Below are 21,252 nucleotides of genomic sequence, written 5' to 3'. Positions count from 1 at the left end.
AACTATTCCCCTGAAGCTTTCTGACAAATATCTGATAAGGCCAGAGTGGCATTGCTTTGAAACAACAGAGGTGTTAAGGCATGTAACATGAAACCTCTTATCAGGGCCAAGGATTGATCAACTGGAGAAGTAAAATATTTGGTGAAACTCTCATCCATACCTTTGTAATCTCCAGACTCATCTATTCCCACTCTCATGGCCAGCTTCACATCCTGAACGTTCCACAAATGAGCTCATCATAAAGCCTACACCCTGTAGACCCTTCACATATCACTGCTGTTTTCACTGAGTCACTGAGCTACATTGGCTCCTGAACCCAGACCTTAAATTTGAAATTCTTATGGTTAAATCTCTCTATGGCCTTGCCCTACTCTAACTCCTCCATCGATACAGTCTGCCACCTTAAACTCTCTGTTCTGCTGACTGGTTTTTTGTGAATTTCCCATCTCCTTTCACCCTAACAATGGCAATCATGCCTTCAGCTGCCTAGAGTCTCCCACTCTCTGAAAGACTATCTTTAAAATATTCTGCCTCACCACCTACCCTTCACCTTTAACCCCACTTAAAACTTAACTTCTAGTCAAATTTTTGTTAACCCCTATTTTTCTTTAGCTAGAAAACTTACTTTATTACTTCCTTGTAAAGCACTTTGAGATTTATTTCTGCTATGGGCACCAGACAAGTGAAAGTTGTTGACTGATGTAAAGGTATTAACTAATTTGCCTTTATTCCCTATTGCAAAATCACCTATCCAAAAGTTTAAGTAACTTTTAGTTCAGCAACTTTAAGCTGGTATAGTAAAGTTTGATTATATCTTTGGATTTAATGTACTTAGTAGAATGTCATAGTGGTGACACTCCTTTATTTGTACTGAGATATACATTAGTACCGTGGTTTTATTGCAATGTTTTTAATTGATAGTAAAGAGCTTTTTTTTTTAAATTATTTAACTGGCTCTGTTTAAGTTGCATTAGAATTTCAGGTACATTTACCCAGAAGTCTCTGGGTGATGAGTGACTTCTTTATAGGTTTTAGCTCCCAATTGTCTTTGGAAGTTTCCTGGAATTTTTTTCCCAGCAATTTTGACTTTTCCTGTAATTGATGGGCAAACGTTCCTCCAAGCACATCTTTCATGTTTATCCAAGCTTTTAATCACTACTAGTGAAGGGCTATTTCCCTTCCTTCTATCCACAGAGACTTAGCATTTTCTGCCTTAAGCAGATCTCGCACACCAGCCCAGACATTGTAGGTTCTTGCACAATGGTGAAATGGTGAGAACCATTACCTATTTGGAATTGCTGAGCCAATGCCTCAAACCCCAAGCAAACTTCCTTTTCCTCAGGTTTCACTGCTTGTCTCTGCAAAATTGTGTCACAGCCTTAGCTCTGTTGTTTGGTATGGAATACAGCTATAATTCCAATTTTATTGGCTTACCTAACTCAAAGTATGTTCAACACTCTGCCCCAAATTCAACCTTAAATATTCATGGAGAAACAGAAACTGTGATCAAACTTGTTTAGACATGGAACCTAAATGATCTAGGTAGGCTAACTGGGTTCATTAGCTTAGAAGACTCTCACTAAGGGAGGAAAATTGGCTGAAATGTGAGTGATCCTGTGTACCAATCACAATTAGTCCTGTTTCTTCCTCTTTTTCACCATCATTTAATGCTCTGAAACGGAGATATCCAGTTTTCAAGCATGATTTATGAGCAAATAGGAAATCCTGGGTCCATGATCATCTCACATTCGCAGCATGTGCCGTTGAGAACTGGATGTAGGCTACATCTGCTAAGAATTGTGCAGTTGGAGTAAAAAAGCACAAAGGCTCTGAGGCCATTCCTGAGGAATTTCTCTCATCCTCGGGCTACTAGACTCCATCCAACAAGTCCCAAGGGAAGTAGGGCATTTAAAGTGATTTTAAAACTCAACTATTGTCAAAAAAGGCAAGTTCCATTTTCTTTTTTAACATACAAACATATGAACTAGGAGGAGGAGGTCACTAGGCCCCTCGAGTATGCTCCACCATTCAATAAAATCATGGCTGATCTGATTGTAACCTCAACCCCACTCCCTGCCTACCCCCAATAACCTTTCACCTCCTTGTTAATCAAGAATCTATCCAGCTCTGCCTTAAAAATATTCAGACTCTCTTCCTCAAAAGGCATTGGAAGCAGAGTTCCAAAGACTCATGACCCCCAGAGAACAAAATTTCTCATCTGTCTGAAATGAGCGACCCTCTTATTTTTAAACAGTGACCCCTAGTTCTAGATTCTCCCACAAGAGGAGACATCGCCTCCACATCCACCCTCAGGATCTTAAAGGTTTCAATTAAGTCACCTCTAACGCTTTTAAACTCATGGATACAAGCCTAACCTGTTTGTTACAATGTTAGAAGATATTATTAAAGACGTTATAGCAGGGCACTTAGAAAAATTCAAGGCAATCAGGCACCAACATTGTATTATAAAAGGGAAATTAAGTTTAACCAATTTATTGGAGTTCTTTGAAGGAGTCACTTGTGCTGTGGATAAAGGAGAACTGGTGGATGTACTGTACATAGATTTCCAGAAGGCATTTGATAAAGTGTCACATCAAAGGTTATTGCAGAAAATAAAAGCTCATGATATAAGGGGTAACATATTGGCATAAACAGAAGATTGGCTAGCTAACAGGAAGCAGAGAGTCAGCATAAATGGGTCAAGTGGTGTGCCACAGGGATGAGTGCTGGGACTTCAACTTTCTACAATTTACGTAAATAACTTGGATGAGGGGAGAGAGGGAATGGTTGCTAAATTTGCTGACAACACAGATCGGAAAGTAAATTGTGAAGAGGACGTAAGGAGCTAACAAACTGACATAGATAGGTTAAGTGAGTGGAAAAATATCTGGGAAATGGAGTATAACATGGGAAAATGTGAAATTGTTCATTTTGGCAGGAAGAATAAAAAAAATTATCTAAATGGTGAGAGATTGCGGAGCTTAGATTCAGAGGGATCTGGGTGTCCTAATGCATGTATCACAAAAGGTTAGTATGTAGATAATTAGGAAAGCTAATAGAATGTCATAATTTATTGTGAGGAAAATTGATTACATAAGTAGGGAGGTTATGCTTAGTTGTACAGGACAATGGTGAGGCCACATCTGAAGCAGTGTGTACAGTACTGGTCTCCTTATTTAAAGAAAGATGCAAATGTGTTAGCAGTTCAGAGAAGGTTTACTAGACTAATACCAGGAATGGGTGAGTTGTCTTATGAGGAAAGGCTGGACAGATTAAGCTTGTATCCACTGTAATTTAGAGTAAGAGGCAACTTAATTGAAACCTTTAAGATCCTGACAGGGTGGATATGGAGAGGATGTTTCCTCTTGTGGGAAATCCAAACTAGGGGGTCACTGTTTAAAAATAAACATTTAAGACAGAGATGAAGAGAATTTTTTTTCTCTTAAAGGGTCAAGTGTCTTTGGAACTCTCTTCCTCAAAAGGCAGTGGAAGCAGAGTCTTTGAATTTGTAAGGCAGAGCTAGATAGATTCTTGATTAATTAGGGGGTGGAAAGGTCATTGGGGTAGTCAGGAATGTGAGGTTGAGGTTACATTCAGATCAGCCATGATTTTATTGAATGGCGGAGCAGACTTGAGGGGTCTACACCTGCTCCCAATTCGTTTGTTTATATGTCCTCATAACGACTATGCAGAACCTCCTTCCTCTTCCTGCCTACGTCATTGGTACCTACATGGATCACAACCATTGGATCCTCCCCCCTCCCCCCTCCTCATCTTGTTAGTGGGAAGAAAGTTAGTAAGAATTTATGGTAAGGGGGAATTTATTGAAAAGGAATGAATTACTTAAAATCTCCAGGCAACCAGGGCTACCAAGCACACTGGCAGTTAAAGGTTACCAGATGAACCTTGCACAGCCTTACGGGCTGCAAACAACAGAAAGGCCTTGGGAGCCGGACTGCAGTCAGAGCATTGGCAATAACAACTAAGATTAAGTGTGCTCTTCAACAGATAGGGGAAGAACAGATGGTCCTAGGAGGGAAGGTCTCTGCCTGGGTGAAATATAGGACGTACGATGCATGTACCTGTTACCAGAGATGTTTGTTTAATGTAAATCTATATGTTGATGAGATCAGAATCTGGAAACTGTTCTTGTATGTGACCAATAATGTATAAATATGTTGAACACTTGTAATTTAGCAGAGTGCTATCTCAAGCTGCATTGAGGTGGTTCTCCCCTTGCAATTGCTCGAATAAACAATCGTGACCTGTACCTGAGACTCCTGTGGTCCGTTTATCAGTGACCACAACAATCTCCAGGACTGAGCAAATGTCCTGAACCCTGATACTCGGCAGACAACATGGCTGTCTGGACTCTCGCTCCTTGCTACAGAGAAACAGTGTCAATTCCCCCTACTATACTGTCCCCTACTACCACTACATTCCTTTGTGCTCCCACCCCCCAACTTGAATGGCTTCCTGTACCGCAGTGCCATGGTCAGTCAGCTCATCCACCCTGCAGGCCCCACTGTCTTCCAACTCAAAGAAGCTCAAACCTGTTGGACATTAGCAGAGACTGACACTCCTGGGTCCCCTTACCTGACTCAGCTGCAGTCACACCCTTCTGTCACTAACTACTTTCCAAATCAGAAGACTCTATCCTAAGGGGTATGACCGCCTCCTGGTACAAAGCGCCCAGGTAACTCTTGCCCTCCCTGATGTGTCACAGCGTCCGCAGCTCAGCCTCCAGCTGAACGACCCTCAAGCCGCAGACACTTACTTGCCCTGGCTAACACTGGTACCCAGGAGCTCCCATATGCTACAGCCATGACACATCACCGGTCCTGCCATAGTTATGTGCTTTAATTAATCACTTAATTATTTTATTTAATTATTTATTTTAATTATTTATTAATCTTATCACAAAGTCCTGTACTATTTAAATCTTAAGAATAGAATAGACCTTTACCACTTACCAGATACTTACCAAACAGGTAGCTTCTTCCCCTGTAGTAGGGCAAGAACCAGTTCCTACACGGTGAAAAAGTTAGAAAAAGCAAAAGAATACCTCCCTCCCCTCCTCACTGTACTCTCATCAAATTCTCTCACTCCATTGAGTTCACACACAGAGTGCTAGTCACACTGAAAGTGTCTGAATTTATATGTCCTAGACAAAGGGACTAGCTGAACCCAGGTACAGCAAAACCAATTCAAGCTAGTTTCCTTAATTAGCTATTTTAGCTGCTGCCAGTGGATAGCTTCTATCTCCTTGCTTAGACCACTGGATGAGACTTACAACTTAAACAGAGCTTGCAGTTAATCAGAGGTAAAAGCAAAATACTGCAGGTACTGGAAATCTGAAATAAAAACAGAAAATGTTGGAAAAACTCAGCAGGTCTGGCAGCATCTGTGGAGCGAAAAACAGAGTTAACGTTTCGAGTCCGTATGACTGAAGAGTCAGGTGGACTTGAAACATTAACTGTTTCTTTCTCCACAGATGCTGTCAGACCTTAGTTTTCCAGCATTTTTTGTTTTTATTGCAGTTAAGCAGTACTTGCAGTTAAGCATTAAATACAAACAATATTAGATTTTGAGAAAGATTTAAGTTTCCCTCAGCTCACCAAACTCTCTCGCTCCGTGAGGTCACAGAGTCCTCTATTTTAAAAACAGAACATGTTGAAAATATTCAGCCGATCAGGCAGCAGCTTTTGTGAAAAGTTAATATTTTACCTGCAAACCCTTTAAAAAGGGTCCTCTTGTGAAACTTCAGATTGTCAGTTCTTCCCCAGAATGACCTCAATCAGAATGGTCCGATAAATGCATTTCCAGCATTTCCTGCTTGCTTCAGATTTCCAGCACCAGCAGAATTTTGCTGTTTTTTCTTAAATGTATGAGCAAACTGTTTCTATGAAGCGATCTGTTCTCTTAAAGAGTTGTATTATTCCTCTTGCACTTTTCAGCAACGTGTTGCGGCTACCAGGCTGTTGGGTTGGGTTATTTGTCATACCTCTTTTCATTCAGTACCATTCTTAAAGTAACTTGCTATCTCTTTCAATTTGGTTTCCTTCTGGTTTCCTTCCACACAACTTTTGTAATTTACTTTTGGGTGCGGAAATACATGATTCATTTGATCAATAATGCAATCACTATTGTTCACTTTTTCACCATCAGGCTTGCCAAATAATACTACTTTAGGCTTTTACAAATTTCTCATGCCCAAGCTCTGTGCTCCTTGAATGCTTTAAAACAACAGGAGATTTGACTACTAGCTGATACAGTTCAGCAGTGAAGACAACCATATCAACTTTTAATACAATTTGGGGAACTATATTTAAGAATCAAATCCAATTAATTCTGGCCAGTTTTTAAATTCACTTGAGAAGTACTATGTACTGCTTCCTATAACAATTTGCATTTATGCTGTGCCTCTAATGCAATAGAACATCCCTAAGAACTTCACAGGAGCGCAGTAAGAAAAACTGACAAATCAAGAAGCATACATTAGGACAAGTGACCAAACACTTGATCAAAGAGCTAGATTTTAAGTGGTGAGGAAGAGAGAGAAAGAGGTGGAGAGCTGTGGGAGGCAATTGCAGGGTTTAGGGCCTAGGTGGATGAAGCATGGCTGCCAAGGGCAGAGCACAAGAACTGGGGGGATTGCACAAAAGTCCAGAGTTGAAGGAATGCAGAGTTCTCAGAGGGCTGCAGGGCTGAAAGAGGTTACAGAGATAGGGATGGAAGAGGCCATGGAGAGATTTGAAAGTGAGGATAACAATCTTAAAATTCACATATTGTAGAGGGGCAGCTGAAGGAGTTCAATGAGTGCAGGGTTGATGGGTGAACAGAGCTTGTAGCGAGTTAGTATACAGATTACAGAGACCTTGAGTTCAAGTTATGGAGAGTGACAGGCCAACCCTAAAGAGCAAGGGAATAGTGGAATCTGGGGGTAACAAGAGAGTTGACGAGAACTTCAGCAACAGATGGATGATATTACAGGGATGGATTTGGGAAGTCTCGGTATGAGAGAGGAATTGGGGCAACAAGCTCAACTTTGGGTCAGAGAAGACACTGAGATTGCAAGCATTCGCGTTCAGCCCGAGTCTGGCCAGGGAGTGGGATGGAATTGGTGGGTAAGGAATACTAACTGTTGTAGTAACTGAGGACAATGACTTTGGCCTTTGCAATGTTTAACTGAAAGAAATTTTGGCTCATCCAAGATTGGCGTCTCTGGCAATATACAGCCAATGAGAGGTTGTGAGTGGTTATGGTGAGATAGAACTGGATATCAGCAGCAAACATATGGAATCTAATGTTGTGCATTTGGATGATATTGCCAAAGGAGAGCATATAGGTGAGAAACAGGCAACTCCAGAGGCAACAGTGCAGGGCAATGTATTAGTGGGAGGTTATTACAGATATCCCCAGGCCCCATAACCTTTTAATCAACATATAGAGAATTATATCAGGTTCTGCTGCTTTATGTCAAGGCTAATATAACACCCACAATACTAAAATTGCTCCAAGAGTCTTGCCTGAACCCAGCTTTAAGCACAAACTTATTTAAATACTCTAGTTGCTGACTACACATTCATTCTATAATTGATATAGCTATTCGGTTATTATTCAATGTTAGAACATGAACAGATGATGCAATTAGACTGCTATTGAACAAAACATTTCAACATTTATTTGTCTTTTAAAGAAAAAGATTTAAGATTACAAATGCAACAAAAATACTATCTCAATAATCAAATTTGTGCTTTGTTTTACCAAAAACTACTACAGCAGTTCCCTTCTCTGGCCCTGCCAGGTCTTGTAAAAATTAAGCATTAGTTTTACTTCAAACGTGAAAGGTTAACTGAGCTTAGTGTCTCAATTCTCCAGGCCCTGGAATTCACTTTTAATAGAAAAATATACACTCAAAACCTAGTCCAAAGCCATGGAGTGAAGGCGTCAATGATGGTGCTAAGATGCAATTCTATATGTAAGCTTAAACTGAAAAAGCATGGCAGAAGCAGAAAGGCAGAAAAATGGTACAGGAGACATGCTTTATAGGATGTGTAGGCCATAATCAAGGATTTTATATTACTGGCAGATTTCCCAAAGCATTGCTCAAGGCAAGCTGGGGAATTTGCTTCTTTGTAAGGAAGAAAGATATGCCATACATAATGTATATTTTGGTGTTTCCACACTATCATTGTATTGCCTGATCAACAAGGGAATATCCTGTACTAGATTTGGTTCTGGGCAATTAAGTAGGACAAATACACAAACCAAAAACACTAATAAATACAGATAAATAAAGATATTAGACTGGAAATTAGCTAATAAGTGGCAAAAAGGATGTAGCCCAGATTAATTGGTTTAGAAGAATGTGCAGCTCAAATCAGAGAACCAGATATAGAAACTATTTGAAGACAGAAATGGATGAAAACATATTAAATATATTCCAATAGGCTGAAAGGTAGGTTAGGCCCAAGTAGAATTCACCTTCTGTCCACTTTATTTTTGTTATTTATATTCTTAAACTTGTGAGAGGGGTCTCACCTTTTTACGGATGTATGAATTGGAGTTTTTTAACAGTTTCTCCACCTCTCCAGCCAGATCTCTGCACATATCTGATGATCCCATGCAGCCCAGCGTACACAGAGACAGCCCTTGGACAAACTGCGTGCTGTGGCTCAAGTCACTGTAGAGAAGCACAAAATGTACTGGCATATTTGTGAAATAAACGTTAATTCCAAAATTCACAGCTTTAACTCAGTTCATTCTGGACAAAATTACAACTATAAAATATTGTTGATAATTGACTAAGCTTTTAGATAACAGCAAAGCCAGTGTATTTTGGAAATGGAAACAGAATTCCAAAAGGTGCTATTTATCCCCAATTCTCTCTCAAACCCCACCTCAAATTTACTTAGCACTCCTCTAGCCTGTCCAGTGATATTTCTAATGCCGTCCTGTATATCTGTCAACAGGGGTGATAAGGCGTACAAGGGCAAGACCGGTTTTCCTTGTCTCTTTCAGGTAAATTAGTAGAAACATTCCGCCTATGCCTACTCCATCAAAACTTTTCGGAATTTTAAAGATCTCTATAAGATCAAGCCTCAAGAGAAAAAAAAACAATCTGTCTATCCCCATATTTCTGTATCATTGCACCCTCTCCAGGGCCATTATCTTTTTTATAACATGGTGATCGGTATTATAAAGAAACATAGACTCGCATTTTGTAGCATTTTTCATGACTGTCAGATGTTTAAAAGCCTTTTATCTTCAATGAAGTACTTTTAAAAAAGTGTAGTCACTATTGTGATTTATGAAATGGGGGAGGAAATTTGAACACAGCAAGCTCCCATAACAGCAATGCAATATTGTGCACACAGTACTCCAGATTAGTCTGCCCAAGCTTCAAAACAGGTTTAGCATACCTTCTTTGCTATTAAATTCTATTCCCCTGGAAACAAATCCTCGTGCTTAGTTTGCTCATCCTCCTCCAAAGCTTCTCCACCATCGTCCAGCTGGATATGACTGCTCTCACCTGGTCCTATTCTTATCTATCTAATCTTAGCCAAAATATTGCTTCCCACTTCTGCATTGTCACTTCTGGTGTTCCCCAAGGATCAATCCTTGACACCCACCCCCCCCATTTCTCATCTACATGTTGCCCCTTGGTGACATCATCTGAAAGCACAGCACTAGTTTTCACATGTATACTGATGATACCTAGCTCTACTGCGCCATCACCTCTCTGATTCCTCCATTGCTGCTATTATCAGGTTGCTTATCTGACATCCAGTACTGGATGAGCAGAAATTTCCTCCAATTAAGTATTGTGAAGACCGAAGCCATTTTCTTTGATTCCCGCTCCAACCTCCATTCCCAAACTACCAACTCTATCCCTCTCCTTGGCAACAGTCTGAGACTAACTCAATCTGTTCGCAATCTTGGTGTCATATCTGACCACAAGATGAGTTTCTGGCCACATACTTGCATCATCACTAAGACTGTCAATTTCCACCTCTGTAACATCGCCAAACTACATCCATCTCAACTCATTTGTTGAGATCCTCATTCATGTCTTTGTTATCTCTAGACTCAACTATTCCAATGCGCTCTTGGCTGGTTTCCCACATTCTACACTCCACAAATGTGATGACATCCAAAGCCCTGCTGCCTGTATCTCAACTCGTACCAAGTCTGGCTTACATATCACTGCTGTACTCACTGACTTATGCATCTGGTCAAGCAATGTCTTGATTTTAAAATTCTCATGTCCCTCCAAGGTCCTACCCCTCTCTTTCTTGGTAATATCCTCCAGCCCCATAACCCGCCGAGATAGCTTGTTCATCTAATTCTAGACTCTTGAGCATCCCCAATTTTAATCACTCCTCCATTGGCAGCTATGTACTCAGCTACCTAGGGCCTCTGTACACTTCTTTGCTGTGCTTTCCTCCTTTAAGGCACTCCTTTTGCCACATTGAAGGCTCTACAGAAATAAAAGATGCTGTTTAGTGTGAATTCCATTATTTTCTTACCACTAAACGTTAACTGACTGGTTTATAGTTCCCTGGACATGTTCTATCTCCCTTCTTAAAAAGAGGTATAAGGTCAGCCTTTTCTGCCAGTCTTCTAGCACTCCACCTTTCTCTAATGTATATCAGAATATGTAATGCCTCTGCTGCTTTTTTCCAAAAGTATCTGTCCAGACCAGGGGCTTTTATCATCTTCAAGTTTGATTAGCTTAATATCTCAAATGCTATCTCATTTCTAATCTCATCTTTTGTCATGCCCACCTGCACCATTTCCCTGGTAAATGCTGAAACAAAGTAATTATTTAATATTTCTGCCATTTCTCTAGCATTATCAGTGACATTATTAAATGGCCCTATTTCAACCCAACTTTGTGTCTGTAAAATATTTTATTATTTTGTCTGACGCTCGATGATTTAATTTCATTGCTCCCCTTTGCTCTTCTGATGAGTTCTCTTCTAATTTCTTTACAGATTCTCTTGTCATGCTCTCTACTGCTATCCATATACTTAGTGTATGTCTCCTGCCTTACCCCCCTTAATATTTTCCATTGCCTTTATTCATCCATGGTGACTCACTGGTATTTGGCTTGTTCTATATTCCAGGCCTTTGCTGAACATAGTTTTAAATATTTCCTATTGTTGCTCTACACCATTGTTTGCCAATATTGTTGCCCATTTTATTTTCCAAGTTCTGTTCTCAACTCCAGTCCATTACCATCTGTGTAATACTTGTATCCTTCTCAATTATCCTAAATCATATATATTATAGTCATTATTGCCTAGACATTCCCTAACTTTTATTTGTATCTGCATCTGGCTCATTCCTGATTGCTAAATCTAGTAGCAAATGCCCCTTTCTTGGGCTTCTTGCACATTTGGTTAGAAAGGAGTCCTGCACACTTGGTTTTCAGGTCAGTGTAAAACATTGATCCTTATATGGCATGTGAAGTCCAAAGCATTTTTTGCATATCTGTATTCAACTAGTTTATTTCTACACTCAGTTTTCCTCCTTGTCTGCAGAAATCTCTGATTATATCTGCTCAGGTCTCTACAGCTTTCCTCTTCCATTGGCCATCATTTATTGCACGGTTCATTCCCTGATTCTGGATGGCTGTACTGGTCTGAACAAGATTTCACTATTTTAAAAAAAATCATGGGCATCGTTAGCTTACTTATGCTACAGTTCAACCTGCATTGCGTCATTCCACCATGCTATACTCTGATACGCTGGCATTTATAACACTATTGCCTGTTAGCTTCCAGTGAAACTTTTAATATCTGTAATATTTAATAATACTGAAATGCTTATTTAGTAGCTCTCTCTCAATCTAAAGGCACTGCCCAGAGAAGCAATGTTATACTCATTGGAGATCACAGGTTTAAATTATTTATTAATACATCTTGACAGGCCAAAGGTTGGAATAGTTGAAGCACCCTTACGCTAGAGTGTGCAAAGAAAAAAATAGCTAGGTTTTTTGCTTCTGATTGCTAACCAGTACATATATCAGGCAAAAGCAGTGTCAGGCTGGTTATGATGTATGCCACAATCTACAAGGCCACTGGCCATCACTGTCAAAGCTCAAAAACAAAGAAAATTAGATTAGATACTGTAGGAATTAGATACTGTAGGACTTCTGGCACCAATGAAATTATACCAGAGTCTTCAGGAATGGAGGGAATAAAATTCAGGGAGCTAATTTATTCCTCCCAAATGAACAGCTAGAATGTATTTCAAACTCGTGGCCCAGGTTATGGTGTGACAACAAATGAAGTTTGAATGGGATGATTTAAGATCAATATATTTGCACCTACTTCTTAAGGCAGTTTGTCATCAGCAGATGGACATCTTGTCTCTCGTCTAGTAGAAGCATAGCTCCAAGATAACCAATTCGCTTGTCTGTGAATCTCTGAGATGCTATTAGCTTTAAACATTCGAGCTGTGCAAAAATGAGAAAAATCAATTTAAGCCTCAAATTTTAAAACGTGGCTCTACCCAAATCAATGGGGTTCTCTTATTTAACTTACTTCGTATTGCCAACATTGTGTGTTCCTAATTCAAAAGTGTGAAGAGGCAGACATGTTACATTGAACTTAAAGATGACTGAACAGTTTAATTGCTAGTCGCTTACTTCCACCTCCATTATACAACTCTCACCCACAACTCTTAAAATCCACCTCTTCTAGGTATATCCTTTATTAAGTAAGGAGACCAAAACTGCACAGAATACTCCAGGTGTGGTCTCACCAAGGCTGTGTATAGCTGTAGCAAGACATCCCTGCTCCTATAAGATAAAAGCAAAATACTGCGGATGTTGGAAATCTGAAACAAAAACAAAAATTGCTGGAAAAACTCAGCAAGTCTAATAGCGTCCTCACTTATCATCACACCAGCCTCCACATTCAAAGGATCATCCTCCACCATTTCCACCAACTTCAGCATGATGCCACCACCAAACACATCTTCCCTTCACCCCCCCGTCGGCATTCCGTAGGGACTGTTCCCTCCAGGACACCCTGGTCCACTCCTCCATCACACCATACACCTCAACCTCCCACGGCACCTTCCCATGCAACCGCAGAAGGTGCAATACCTGCCCCTTTACTTCCCCCCTCCTCACCGTCCAAGGGCCCAAAGACTCCTTTCAAATGAAGCAGCACGTCACTTGCACATCCCTCAATTTGGTCTACTGCATTCGCTACTCCCAATGCAGTCTCCTCTACATTGGAAAGACCAAACAGAGACTGGGTGACCGCTTTGCGGAACACTTTCGGTCTGTCCGCAAGCATGACCCAGGCCTTCCTGTTGCTTGCCATTTCAACACACTGCCCTGCTCTCATGCCCACAAGTCCATCTTTGGCCTGCTACAATGTTCCAGTGAAGCTCAATGCAAACTGGAGGAACAGCACCTCATCTTCCGATTAGGCACTTTACAGCCTTCTGTACTCAAAATTGGGTTCAACTTCGATCATGAAATCTCTCCTCCATCCTCACCCCCTTTTTGATCCCCTTTTTTCTAATAATTATATATTTTTTTGTATATATATTTTTCTTTTCCCAACTATTTCTATTATCATTTTAAAAATTTATTTCCATCCATTGTTTTATCTCTACCTTTTAGCCTATTTCGATCCCTTCCCACCCCCATTAGGGCCATCTGTCACTTGCTCATCCTGCTTTCTAACCTTAATGTCACCATTAGCTCATCCTTTAGCTAATATCATTACCGTCAACACCCCTTTATCCTTTTGTTTATGACATCTTCGGCAATCTCTCCGTTGCCTCCACCTATCACTGGTCCTCTATCCAGCTCCACCTGTCCCACCCACCTTAAACAGCTTATATTTCACCACATTTCTTATTCCTCTTTAGTTCTGATGAAGAGTCATAGGGGTTCGAAACGTTAACTCTGTCTTCCTTTCCATAGATGCCGTCAGACCTGCTGAGTTTTTCCAGCAATTTTTGTTTTTGATCCTTGCTCCCGTGCTCAACTCCTCTCGCAATGAAGGCCAACATTTCATTTGCCTTAACTGCTTGCTGCACCTGCATGGTTGCTTTCAGTGATTGGCGTACAAGGACAACCAAGTCCCTTTGTACAATAATATTTCCCAATCTAACAACATTTAAATAATACTCTGCCATTCTGTTTTTCCTTCTGGTCTATGAACAGAGAGTATATGTTGTTCATAGACCTAACTAATGCTTTTGACAGTAAGAATTGACCTGGTCTAGGGTACTTGCTCTCCAAGCTAGGATATCCAAACAGGGTTATCAAAATCCTGTGCCTACCGCATGATGGCATATCTGGACATGTTTGTGGCTATAGTGAGATGTCTGATGCCTTTGCGGTAACCAGCAACATAAAGCATGTCTGTAATAAAGCATGTCATGGCTCCCCAACTCTTCAATCTTTTCTTTGCTTAAGGAAACCACCAGATACATCAACATTAGATTCCATTCAGGGGAGCTCTATCCATACTATGTGTCTTCAAAGTCAGAGGCAGTAAACAGAAAGCTTCTGTATGCAGATGACTGTGCTCTTTTTGTCAACAACAAAACAGACATCCAGACTGTGGCAAACAAATTCACGAGTGCTGCCAATAACTTTGATGGGCTGGCCATGGATGATTACAGAATCTTCAAGTAGAATTTCTATGGGGAACTATCTGATGGCAAATGATATCAAGGTGGTCAGTACAAACAATACAATGACAATCTTAAAACAAAAAAAAGCTCACAAACATCTGCATCACAGACCACCTCTTAGGAAAACATTGCACCCGACTGGCCCATGTGGAGGCAAGCATTGAGATTTGGTTTAGCGTGTTTCATGAACCATCTACGCCATCTGATGTGCCCAGAGGTGGAGCAGCTGCAGACATTCCCCCAAGGACCAATAATGACATAAAGAAATGCCTGTTCTATGGATGCCCTTACCGATCTTGCATTGGACATTTTAGTCATTAGAGAACCCACAGAAGACAATGAAACCAATTACAGCTTAGACAATACTCGAACAAGGAGTCTACCACTATTTCATCTACGAAGACTGATAAAACCCGATTAGAATGAACTGCATTTGCACATATTAAAAGTTAGCTGAGACAGCAGAGGCACTATTACATATATAAAAATTTATTAGAGAGAAGACTGCCAGAGGACTGGTGCAGAGCTAACATATGTTTTAAAAAACAAAGAGACAAAACAAGTCCACAAAAGTATAAATCAGTTCTTTTAACACTGATAGTCAGAATTAAATCTTTACCTATTCTATGAATATCCAAAAACTGAAAGTATGATAAAGAGTAGTCATTACATATTTCAGTAGAAGTGGTTGTGCTTGATGAACCGTAAATTAATTCCTCTTTAGTAACAAAAAGTAGCCAAGGACAACATAGTACATATAATATATTTAGATTTCCAAAAGGCTTTCAATAAGGTATCACATAAGTAGGCTCATGAGTAAGGTCAAAGCATTGTGGAGTCAGGGCACAAGTAACAGGGTGGATAGCAAGCTGGCAACTAAACAGAAAAAAGGGTAGGCGTTAAGGGTAGTTTATTCGGGCTGGCAAAAGTTGGGAAGTGGTGTTCCATAAGCATCGGTGCTGGTACCACATTTACCTAAATGATTTGGACACAGAAATACAATTTCAAAATTTGCCGACAATATACAGATGGAGACGAGGGCATAGTTAATACTAAAGGAAAATAATGATGAAATACAATAAACATTGACATTAAAATTGACATTAATAAACTGGCAGAATGGGCATAAAACTGGCAAAGGAATGCCAATGTAGATAAAAGCGATGTGGTACACTTTAGACCTGGGGGCCACATAAATAAGATTGCCACTAATAAATCTAATAGGGAATTCAGGAAAAACATCTTTAACGATAGGGATAGTTAGAATGTGGAACTCACTACTGCAAGGAATCATTGAGGGGCGTAGCATAGGATTCATTTAAGTAGAAGCGATATAAGAGAGAATAGAAATACATTGATAGAGTTAGATGAAGCAGGAGGGAAGGTTTGATAATGCATAAACTCCAGTGTGGATCTGTTCGATTGAACATCTTATTTCTGTGCTATACATTCTATGGTGCATTTTGGTAGGAAAAAAAAAGGCCACACACACATTGCAAATCATATAAATGCGGTGGAGGAGAACGGGATATAGGATACACAAATCACTACACATAATGACACAGGCTAACAAGGCCAATAAAAAACGCAGGAAAGCAAGGGGATTCATTTACGAAGGATACATTTGAGAAGCAGAGGCATTGTTAACCCTGATGAGGACTTCTTTGGTGTCTCGTCTTCACATTTTAAAAAGGATATAACGATATTGGAGAAGGTGCGATAAAAGAACAAGGATGATACTGGAACTGAGAAGTTATAACTATCAGGGAAGACTGAACAGGTTAGGGAACATTTCTGTAAAAATGGGCCCGAGGGGTGATCTATTAAAAGATTTTTAAAACAATGAAAGGATTGATTTTATAGGGTAGATGTGGAAACAACGTTTCCGCTTCAGCCATAAATACAAGATAATCACTAATAAATCCAATAGGGAATTCAGGGGAAACTTCTTCATCCCTGGTTGGAATGCTACAGCATGGAGCAGTTGAGGCAAATAACATATTTAAGATGGTTAGATAAACAAGTGAGAAAGGAATAGTAGGTATGCTGATAGAGTTAGATGAAAAGGAGCAGGACGATGTTTGTGTGGAGCATGACCACTGGCATAGATCTGTTTGGTGGAATGGCCTGTTTCTGTGCTATACATTGTATGTTTATGAGGAACTAGCTCTCAAGTAAAGATGTGCACTCAAGCAAAGCATTAAGGGCAACTGATACTCTGAACGTAGAACAATATGAACCATTAATTCCAGGAGGGAAGGAGAAAAAATTGGAACAGAAAAAATTAAAAACACCATCTACATTACTGGTTGACATCAAAAGGCATCATCAAACAAAACCCAAGGGGAAATAAGAAAATCATAACTCAGACAAAACAGACCTGACCAGATCGGTCAGGTGGGCAGAAAAGTGGCAAATGGAATTCAACCCAAAGAAGTGTGAGGTGATGTAGTTGGGGAGGTCAAACAAGACAAAGGATTACATAATTAATGGGAGAATACCGAGAGGTGCAGAGGAAGTGAGGAACCATGGAGCAAATGTCCACAGATCCCTGAAGTTAGTAGGACAGCTCGATAAGGTGGTTAATAAAGCATATGGAATCCTTTCCTTTAATAGCCGAGGTACAGAATATAAAGAGCTGGGAGGTTATGCTGGAACTGTATAAATTATTAGTTATGCCACAACTTTAGTAATGTGCGCGGTTCTGGTCATCGCATTACAGTAAGGTTGCAATTGCATTAGAGAAGGTACAGAGGAGAATTACGAGGATGTTGTTAGGACTGGAAAATTGCAACATCGGGAAGGCTGGGGTTGCTCTCCTTGGAGCAGAGGAGGTTGAGGGGAGGTTTGATTGTGATGTACAAAATTGTGAGAGAGCTGGATAGAGCGGATGGGAAGGGCCTATTTACCTAAGCAGAGAGGTCAGTATATAGGGGGCACACATTTAATGATTGGCAGAAAGATTAGAAGGGAGTTGAGGAAAAGTTGTTTCACCCAGAAGTTGGCAGGGGTCTGCAACTCACTGCCTGAAAAGGTACCAAAAGCAGAAACCTTCAACTCATTTAAAAAAGTGTCTGGATATGAACCTCAGTGCCGTAACTTGCAGGGCTACAGACCAAATGCTGGAAAGTAGGATTAGGCTGGGCAGCTCGTTTCTTGGCTGGCGCAGACACGATGGGTCAAGTAGCCTCTTTCTGTGCTGTAACCTATGATTTCTAAAAAAATTAGTTTATCATAACATACCTGGCCAAAGTGTGCTGGGTATCCAAGCATATGCATGTAGATGAGTTTTGCTACATTTCGACAACGGTATGTGTTGTCTTCCTCTCGAAAGGATGATCTGATGAGTGCACATTCTTTCTGAATGACTTCTCGTTCTTCTGCTTGTGTTCTGGCAGCACGGATAGTACGAATCAGCTCCCGCAATCGAACAGGAGCTGGCATCTTGCTGTAAAGATAAAGTTAGTCACCATTGGCATCAAATGGATACAAGGTACAAAGGGGCAGGGTTTGGACTTAATAGGTCACTTCAAGAGACTGATGGTTAAAAGTAAATGATTATAGTTCTTAGAAACATCTTACTAATGTCATTCCACAATTCTGCCATTGCTTTTATAATGGTTAATGCATCACTTAAAATGATTTCATTCCTGACTGTTGTCCAATGGCTCTGCTGGATGGTGCGCATATATGGGCTGGATTTACCCAATCCAGTTGTGATGCCCTTTATGGTCAGGCATCCTTTTAGCATTTAGCATCAACCAGGAAGAACATCAACTTGGCATGGAACAACGTGGCTGCCAGTGCCCATGGAAATGCACCTGAGCATGATCCAGCTCCTTTGAGAGGAACAGGGGAACAACATAAAAAAACATTCTTCTGAAACTGTAACATCTATCCTTTAATGATCCAAGCTTCTAATTATATTGCATGGGTAAAGACAGACTTACCAAAAAAAAAACTGCAGTGGTAGCACCAAATGCTTGTTTCAAATGCTGATTGTGGAGAACAGTCTTTAATGATGCTCCATCAAATCTAGCCAGCTATCAGCAGCAATATAATCGTGCCCTTTCCACTGTACTGGCACAGCCTTTTTCCTTTCAAGATCAATAGGTTTCCCCTTCAATACTCTTCAGGAAATTTTATTTTTAAAATTAAAACAGAATTTGAAATTTGAAAATGTTAAATCACACTATTCCTCAAGGTTGCATGCAATACTGTGATCTAACGAAGCACATTTTCTTAGCATAAGACATGCGATAAAGAGTTTAAAGTATTCTCATCTTCTGAAATAGAATTAACATTGTCATTCGTAATAAGAATCTTACCAGACCTGCAATTTCTGATTTTCAGGTTTAATAGGTGTTTCCAATGAAGACATCTTTGCTAAGTCAAACTAACTTGCTAACATTCTCAGCCAGTTGTATTTAGTTAAAGGAACATACTCTTGGGAAGTCTGACAAAAATCCTGTCTGTCAGCATTCTTGCCTGTACAAAGAGCTAGTAAAAACATAAAAATTCAATCTTCTTACGGTATTCTTTCCTGCAGTCTTTTCACTATCCCTTTCATGACTGCTGTTACATCCAAGAGCTCTGATCATTCTCTTGTAACTCATTCATGTGATCACTTAGACAGCAAAGTATCAGCATTATGGTGATATCACAGCCCTAATCATATATTTAATAAGACATTCCCTTGCATGATTTCCTGTGCTTGGACGGAAATCATGACTAAGGGCCCTGTTGATCCTAGTACTCAACCTAGTCCAGGAATGTTGAAGTGTAAAACTGTAACATTCCTAGTCTGTGCAGCTCAATAATACAAGGGTGGGGCATTTATTCTTGGAGCTGAGGGAGCCCAAGAGCATTTTTTTAAAATTCCAAGCCTCAGATCGAAGGGGTCACAGCCATTATCTGGTTAGCACACCAATTTTCAGAGATTACATTTAAATCTTGGCTTTAGGCACTAAATTCAGCACATCCTGACTAACTCTTTTCCATTTTACTGCAAATGATCACAAACCACATTACTGTAGTTTGAGAGCCCGGGAGCTGGTGCTTCTTGCCAAGACATCATTGATATAATTTGAACATTCTATCACCACAGAAGCTGCATCTACTGTCAGAATCTTGAAAATTGAGCAGCATTTGGGATCTTTATTAGGGAAAAAATGTTTTTAAAAATTTGTTCATGGGATTGGGCATCGCTGGCTATGCCAGTACTTATTGCCCATCCCTAATTACCCTTAAGGTGGTGGTGGTTGTGAGCCACCTTCTTGAAACACTGCAGTCCATGTGGTGCAGGTACATCCATATTGCTGTTTGGAAGAGAGTTCCAGGATTTTGACCCAGTAACAGTGAAGGTCCAGCAATATAATTCCAAATCAGGATAATGTGTGACTTAGAGAATTTGCAGATGGTGGCACTCCCATGTGTCTGCTGCCCTTGTCCTTCAAAGTGGTAGAGGTCACAGGTGGAAGTTGCTGCTGAAGGAGTATTGGCAAGTTGCTGCAGTGCATCTTGTAGATAGCACACATTGCTGCCACTGTGCCAATGGTGGCGAGAGTATTGTTTAATGGGGTGCCAATCAACTAGATTGCTTTGTCCTGGATGGTAACAAGCTGAGTGTTGGAGCTCCAAACAGGAAAGTGGAGAGTATTCCAGGACAGTCTTGACTTGTGCCTAGATTGTGGACAGGATTTTGGGAAATCAGGTGGTGAGTCACTTGCCGGAGTTCCTAATATCTGACTTGCTATGATTGCCACAGCATTTATATGACTGGTCTAGTAAAGTTTCTGGTCAACACTAACCCCCAGGATTTTGATGGTAGGGAAATTCAGTGATGGTATTGCTGCTGAATGTCAAGGGGAGATGGTTAGAATCTCTCCTATTGCACATAAACGTTGCCTGGCAAGAATGTCACTTGTCATTTATCAGTCTAAACCTCAATGTTGTCCAGATCTTGATGCACGCAGACACTGATTGCTTCAGTATGAGGAGTTGCAAATAGTACTGCAATCCTCAGTGAACATGCCCACTTCTAACCTTATGTTGGAGGAAGGTTTACTGGTGAAACAGCTGAAGATAGTTGGGCTGAGGATATTGCCCAGAGGAACTTCTGCAGTGATATCCGGAGGCTGAGATAATTGGTCTCCAACAACTACAACCCTTCTTCCTTGTGCTAGGTATGACTCCAATCAGTGGAGAGTTGCCCCCACAATTCCCTGACTTTCAATTATGCTTGAGCTCCTTTATGCCAGTATCAGTCAAATCCTACCTTGATGTCACAAGCAGTTGCTCTCACTTCACCTCTGGAATTTAGATCTTTGTCCATGTTTGTATCAAGGTTGTAATAAGGTCTGGAGCTAATTGGCCCCCGACAGAACCCAAACTGAGCATTGGTGAGCACATCACTGGTGAATAAGTGCCACTTGATGGCACTCTTAATTATGCTTTCTACCACTTTGCTGACAATTGAGAATGGAGTGATGGGGTGGAGATTGTCTGGATTGGATTAGATGGACAGGGCATACCGCAGCAATTTTCCACATTGTCGATTAGATGCCAGTGTTTTAGCTT

At 40.4% G+C, this 21,252-nt stretch overlaps 1 protein-coding gene across 4 annotated transcripts in view; it reads right to left on the bottom strand.

Annotated features, from left to right (window-relative positions):
* LOC121286924 (AP-1 complex subunit gamma-1-like) overlaps positions 1-21,252 on the bottom strand; it is a 113,269-nt gene that overhangs the window by 66,278 nt on the left and 25,739 nt on the right. Inside the window, exons 1-4 of one of the 4 annotated variants that reach the window (XR_005945109.1) lie at positions 19,206-19,277; positions 17,917-18,121; positions 12,342-12,466; positions 8,545-8,686 (exon numbers count right to left, since the gene is read on the bottom strand). Coding sequence is in view for 3 of the 4 variants with exons in the window: in XM_041204214.1 (XP_041060148.1) it covers positions 8,545-8,686; positions 12,342-12,466; positions 17,917-18,121; positions 19,206-19,243 (510 nt within the window). In the remaining variant the exon portion in view is untranslated. Of the gene's footprint in view, positions 1-8,544; positions 8,687-12,341; positions 12,467-17,916; positions 18,122-19,205; positions 19,299-21,252 lie in introns of those variants that run through there. The other 3 variants (XM_041204214.1, XM_041204216.1, XM_041204215.1) reach the window with 3 other exon arrangements.

This window comes from Carcharodon carcharias, chromosome 14 (genome assembly GCF_017639515.1).
Source record: "Carcharodon carcharias isolate sCarCar2 chromosome 14, sCarCar2.pri, whole genome shotgun sequence".
In the NCBI taxonomy this organism is placed as follows: Eukaryota; Metazoa; Chordata; class Chondrichthyes; order Lamniformes; family Lamnidae; genus Carcharodon; species Carcharodon carcharias.
Note: the sequence above shows the minus strand (reverse complement) of the source record. Positions and strands in the feature narration are given on the sequence as shown.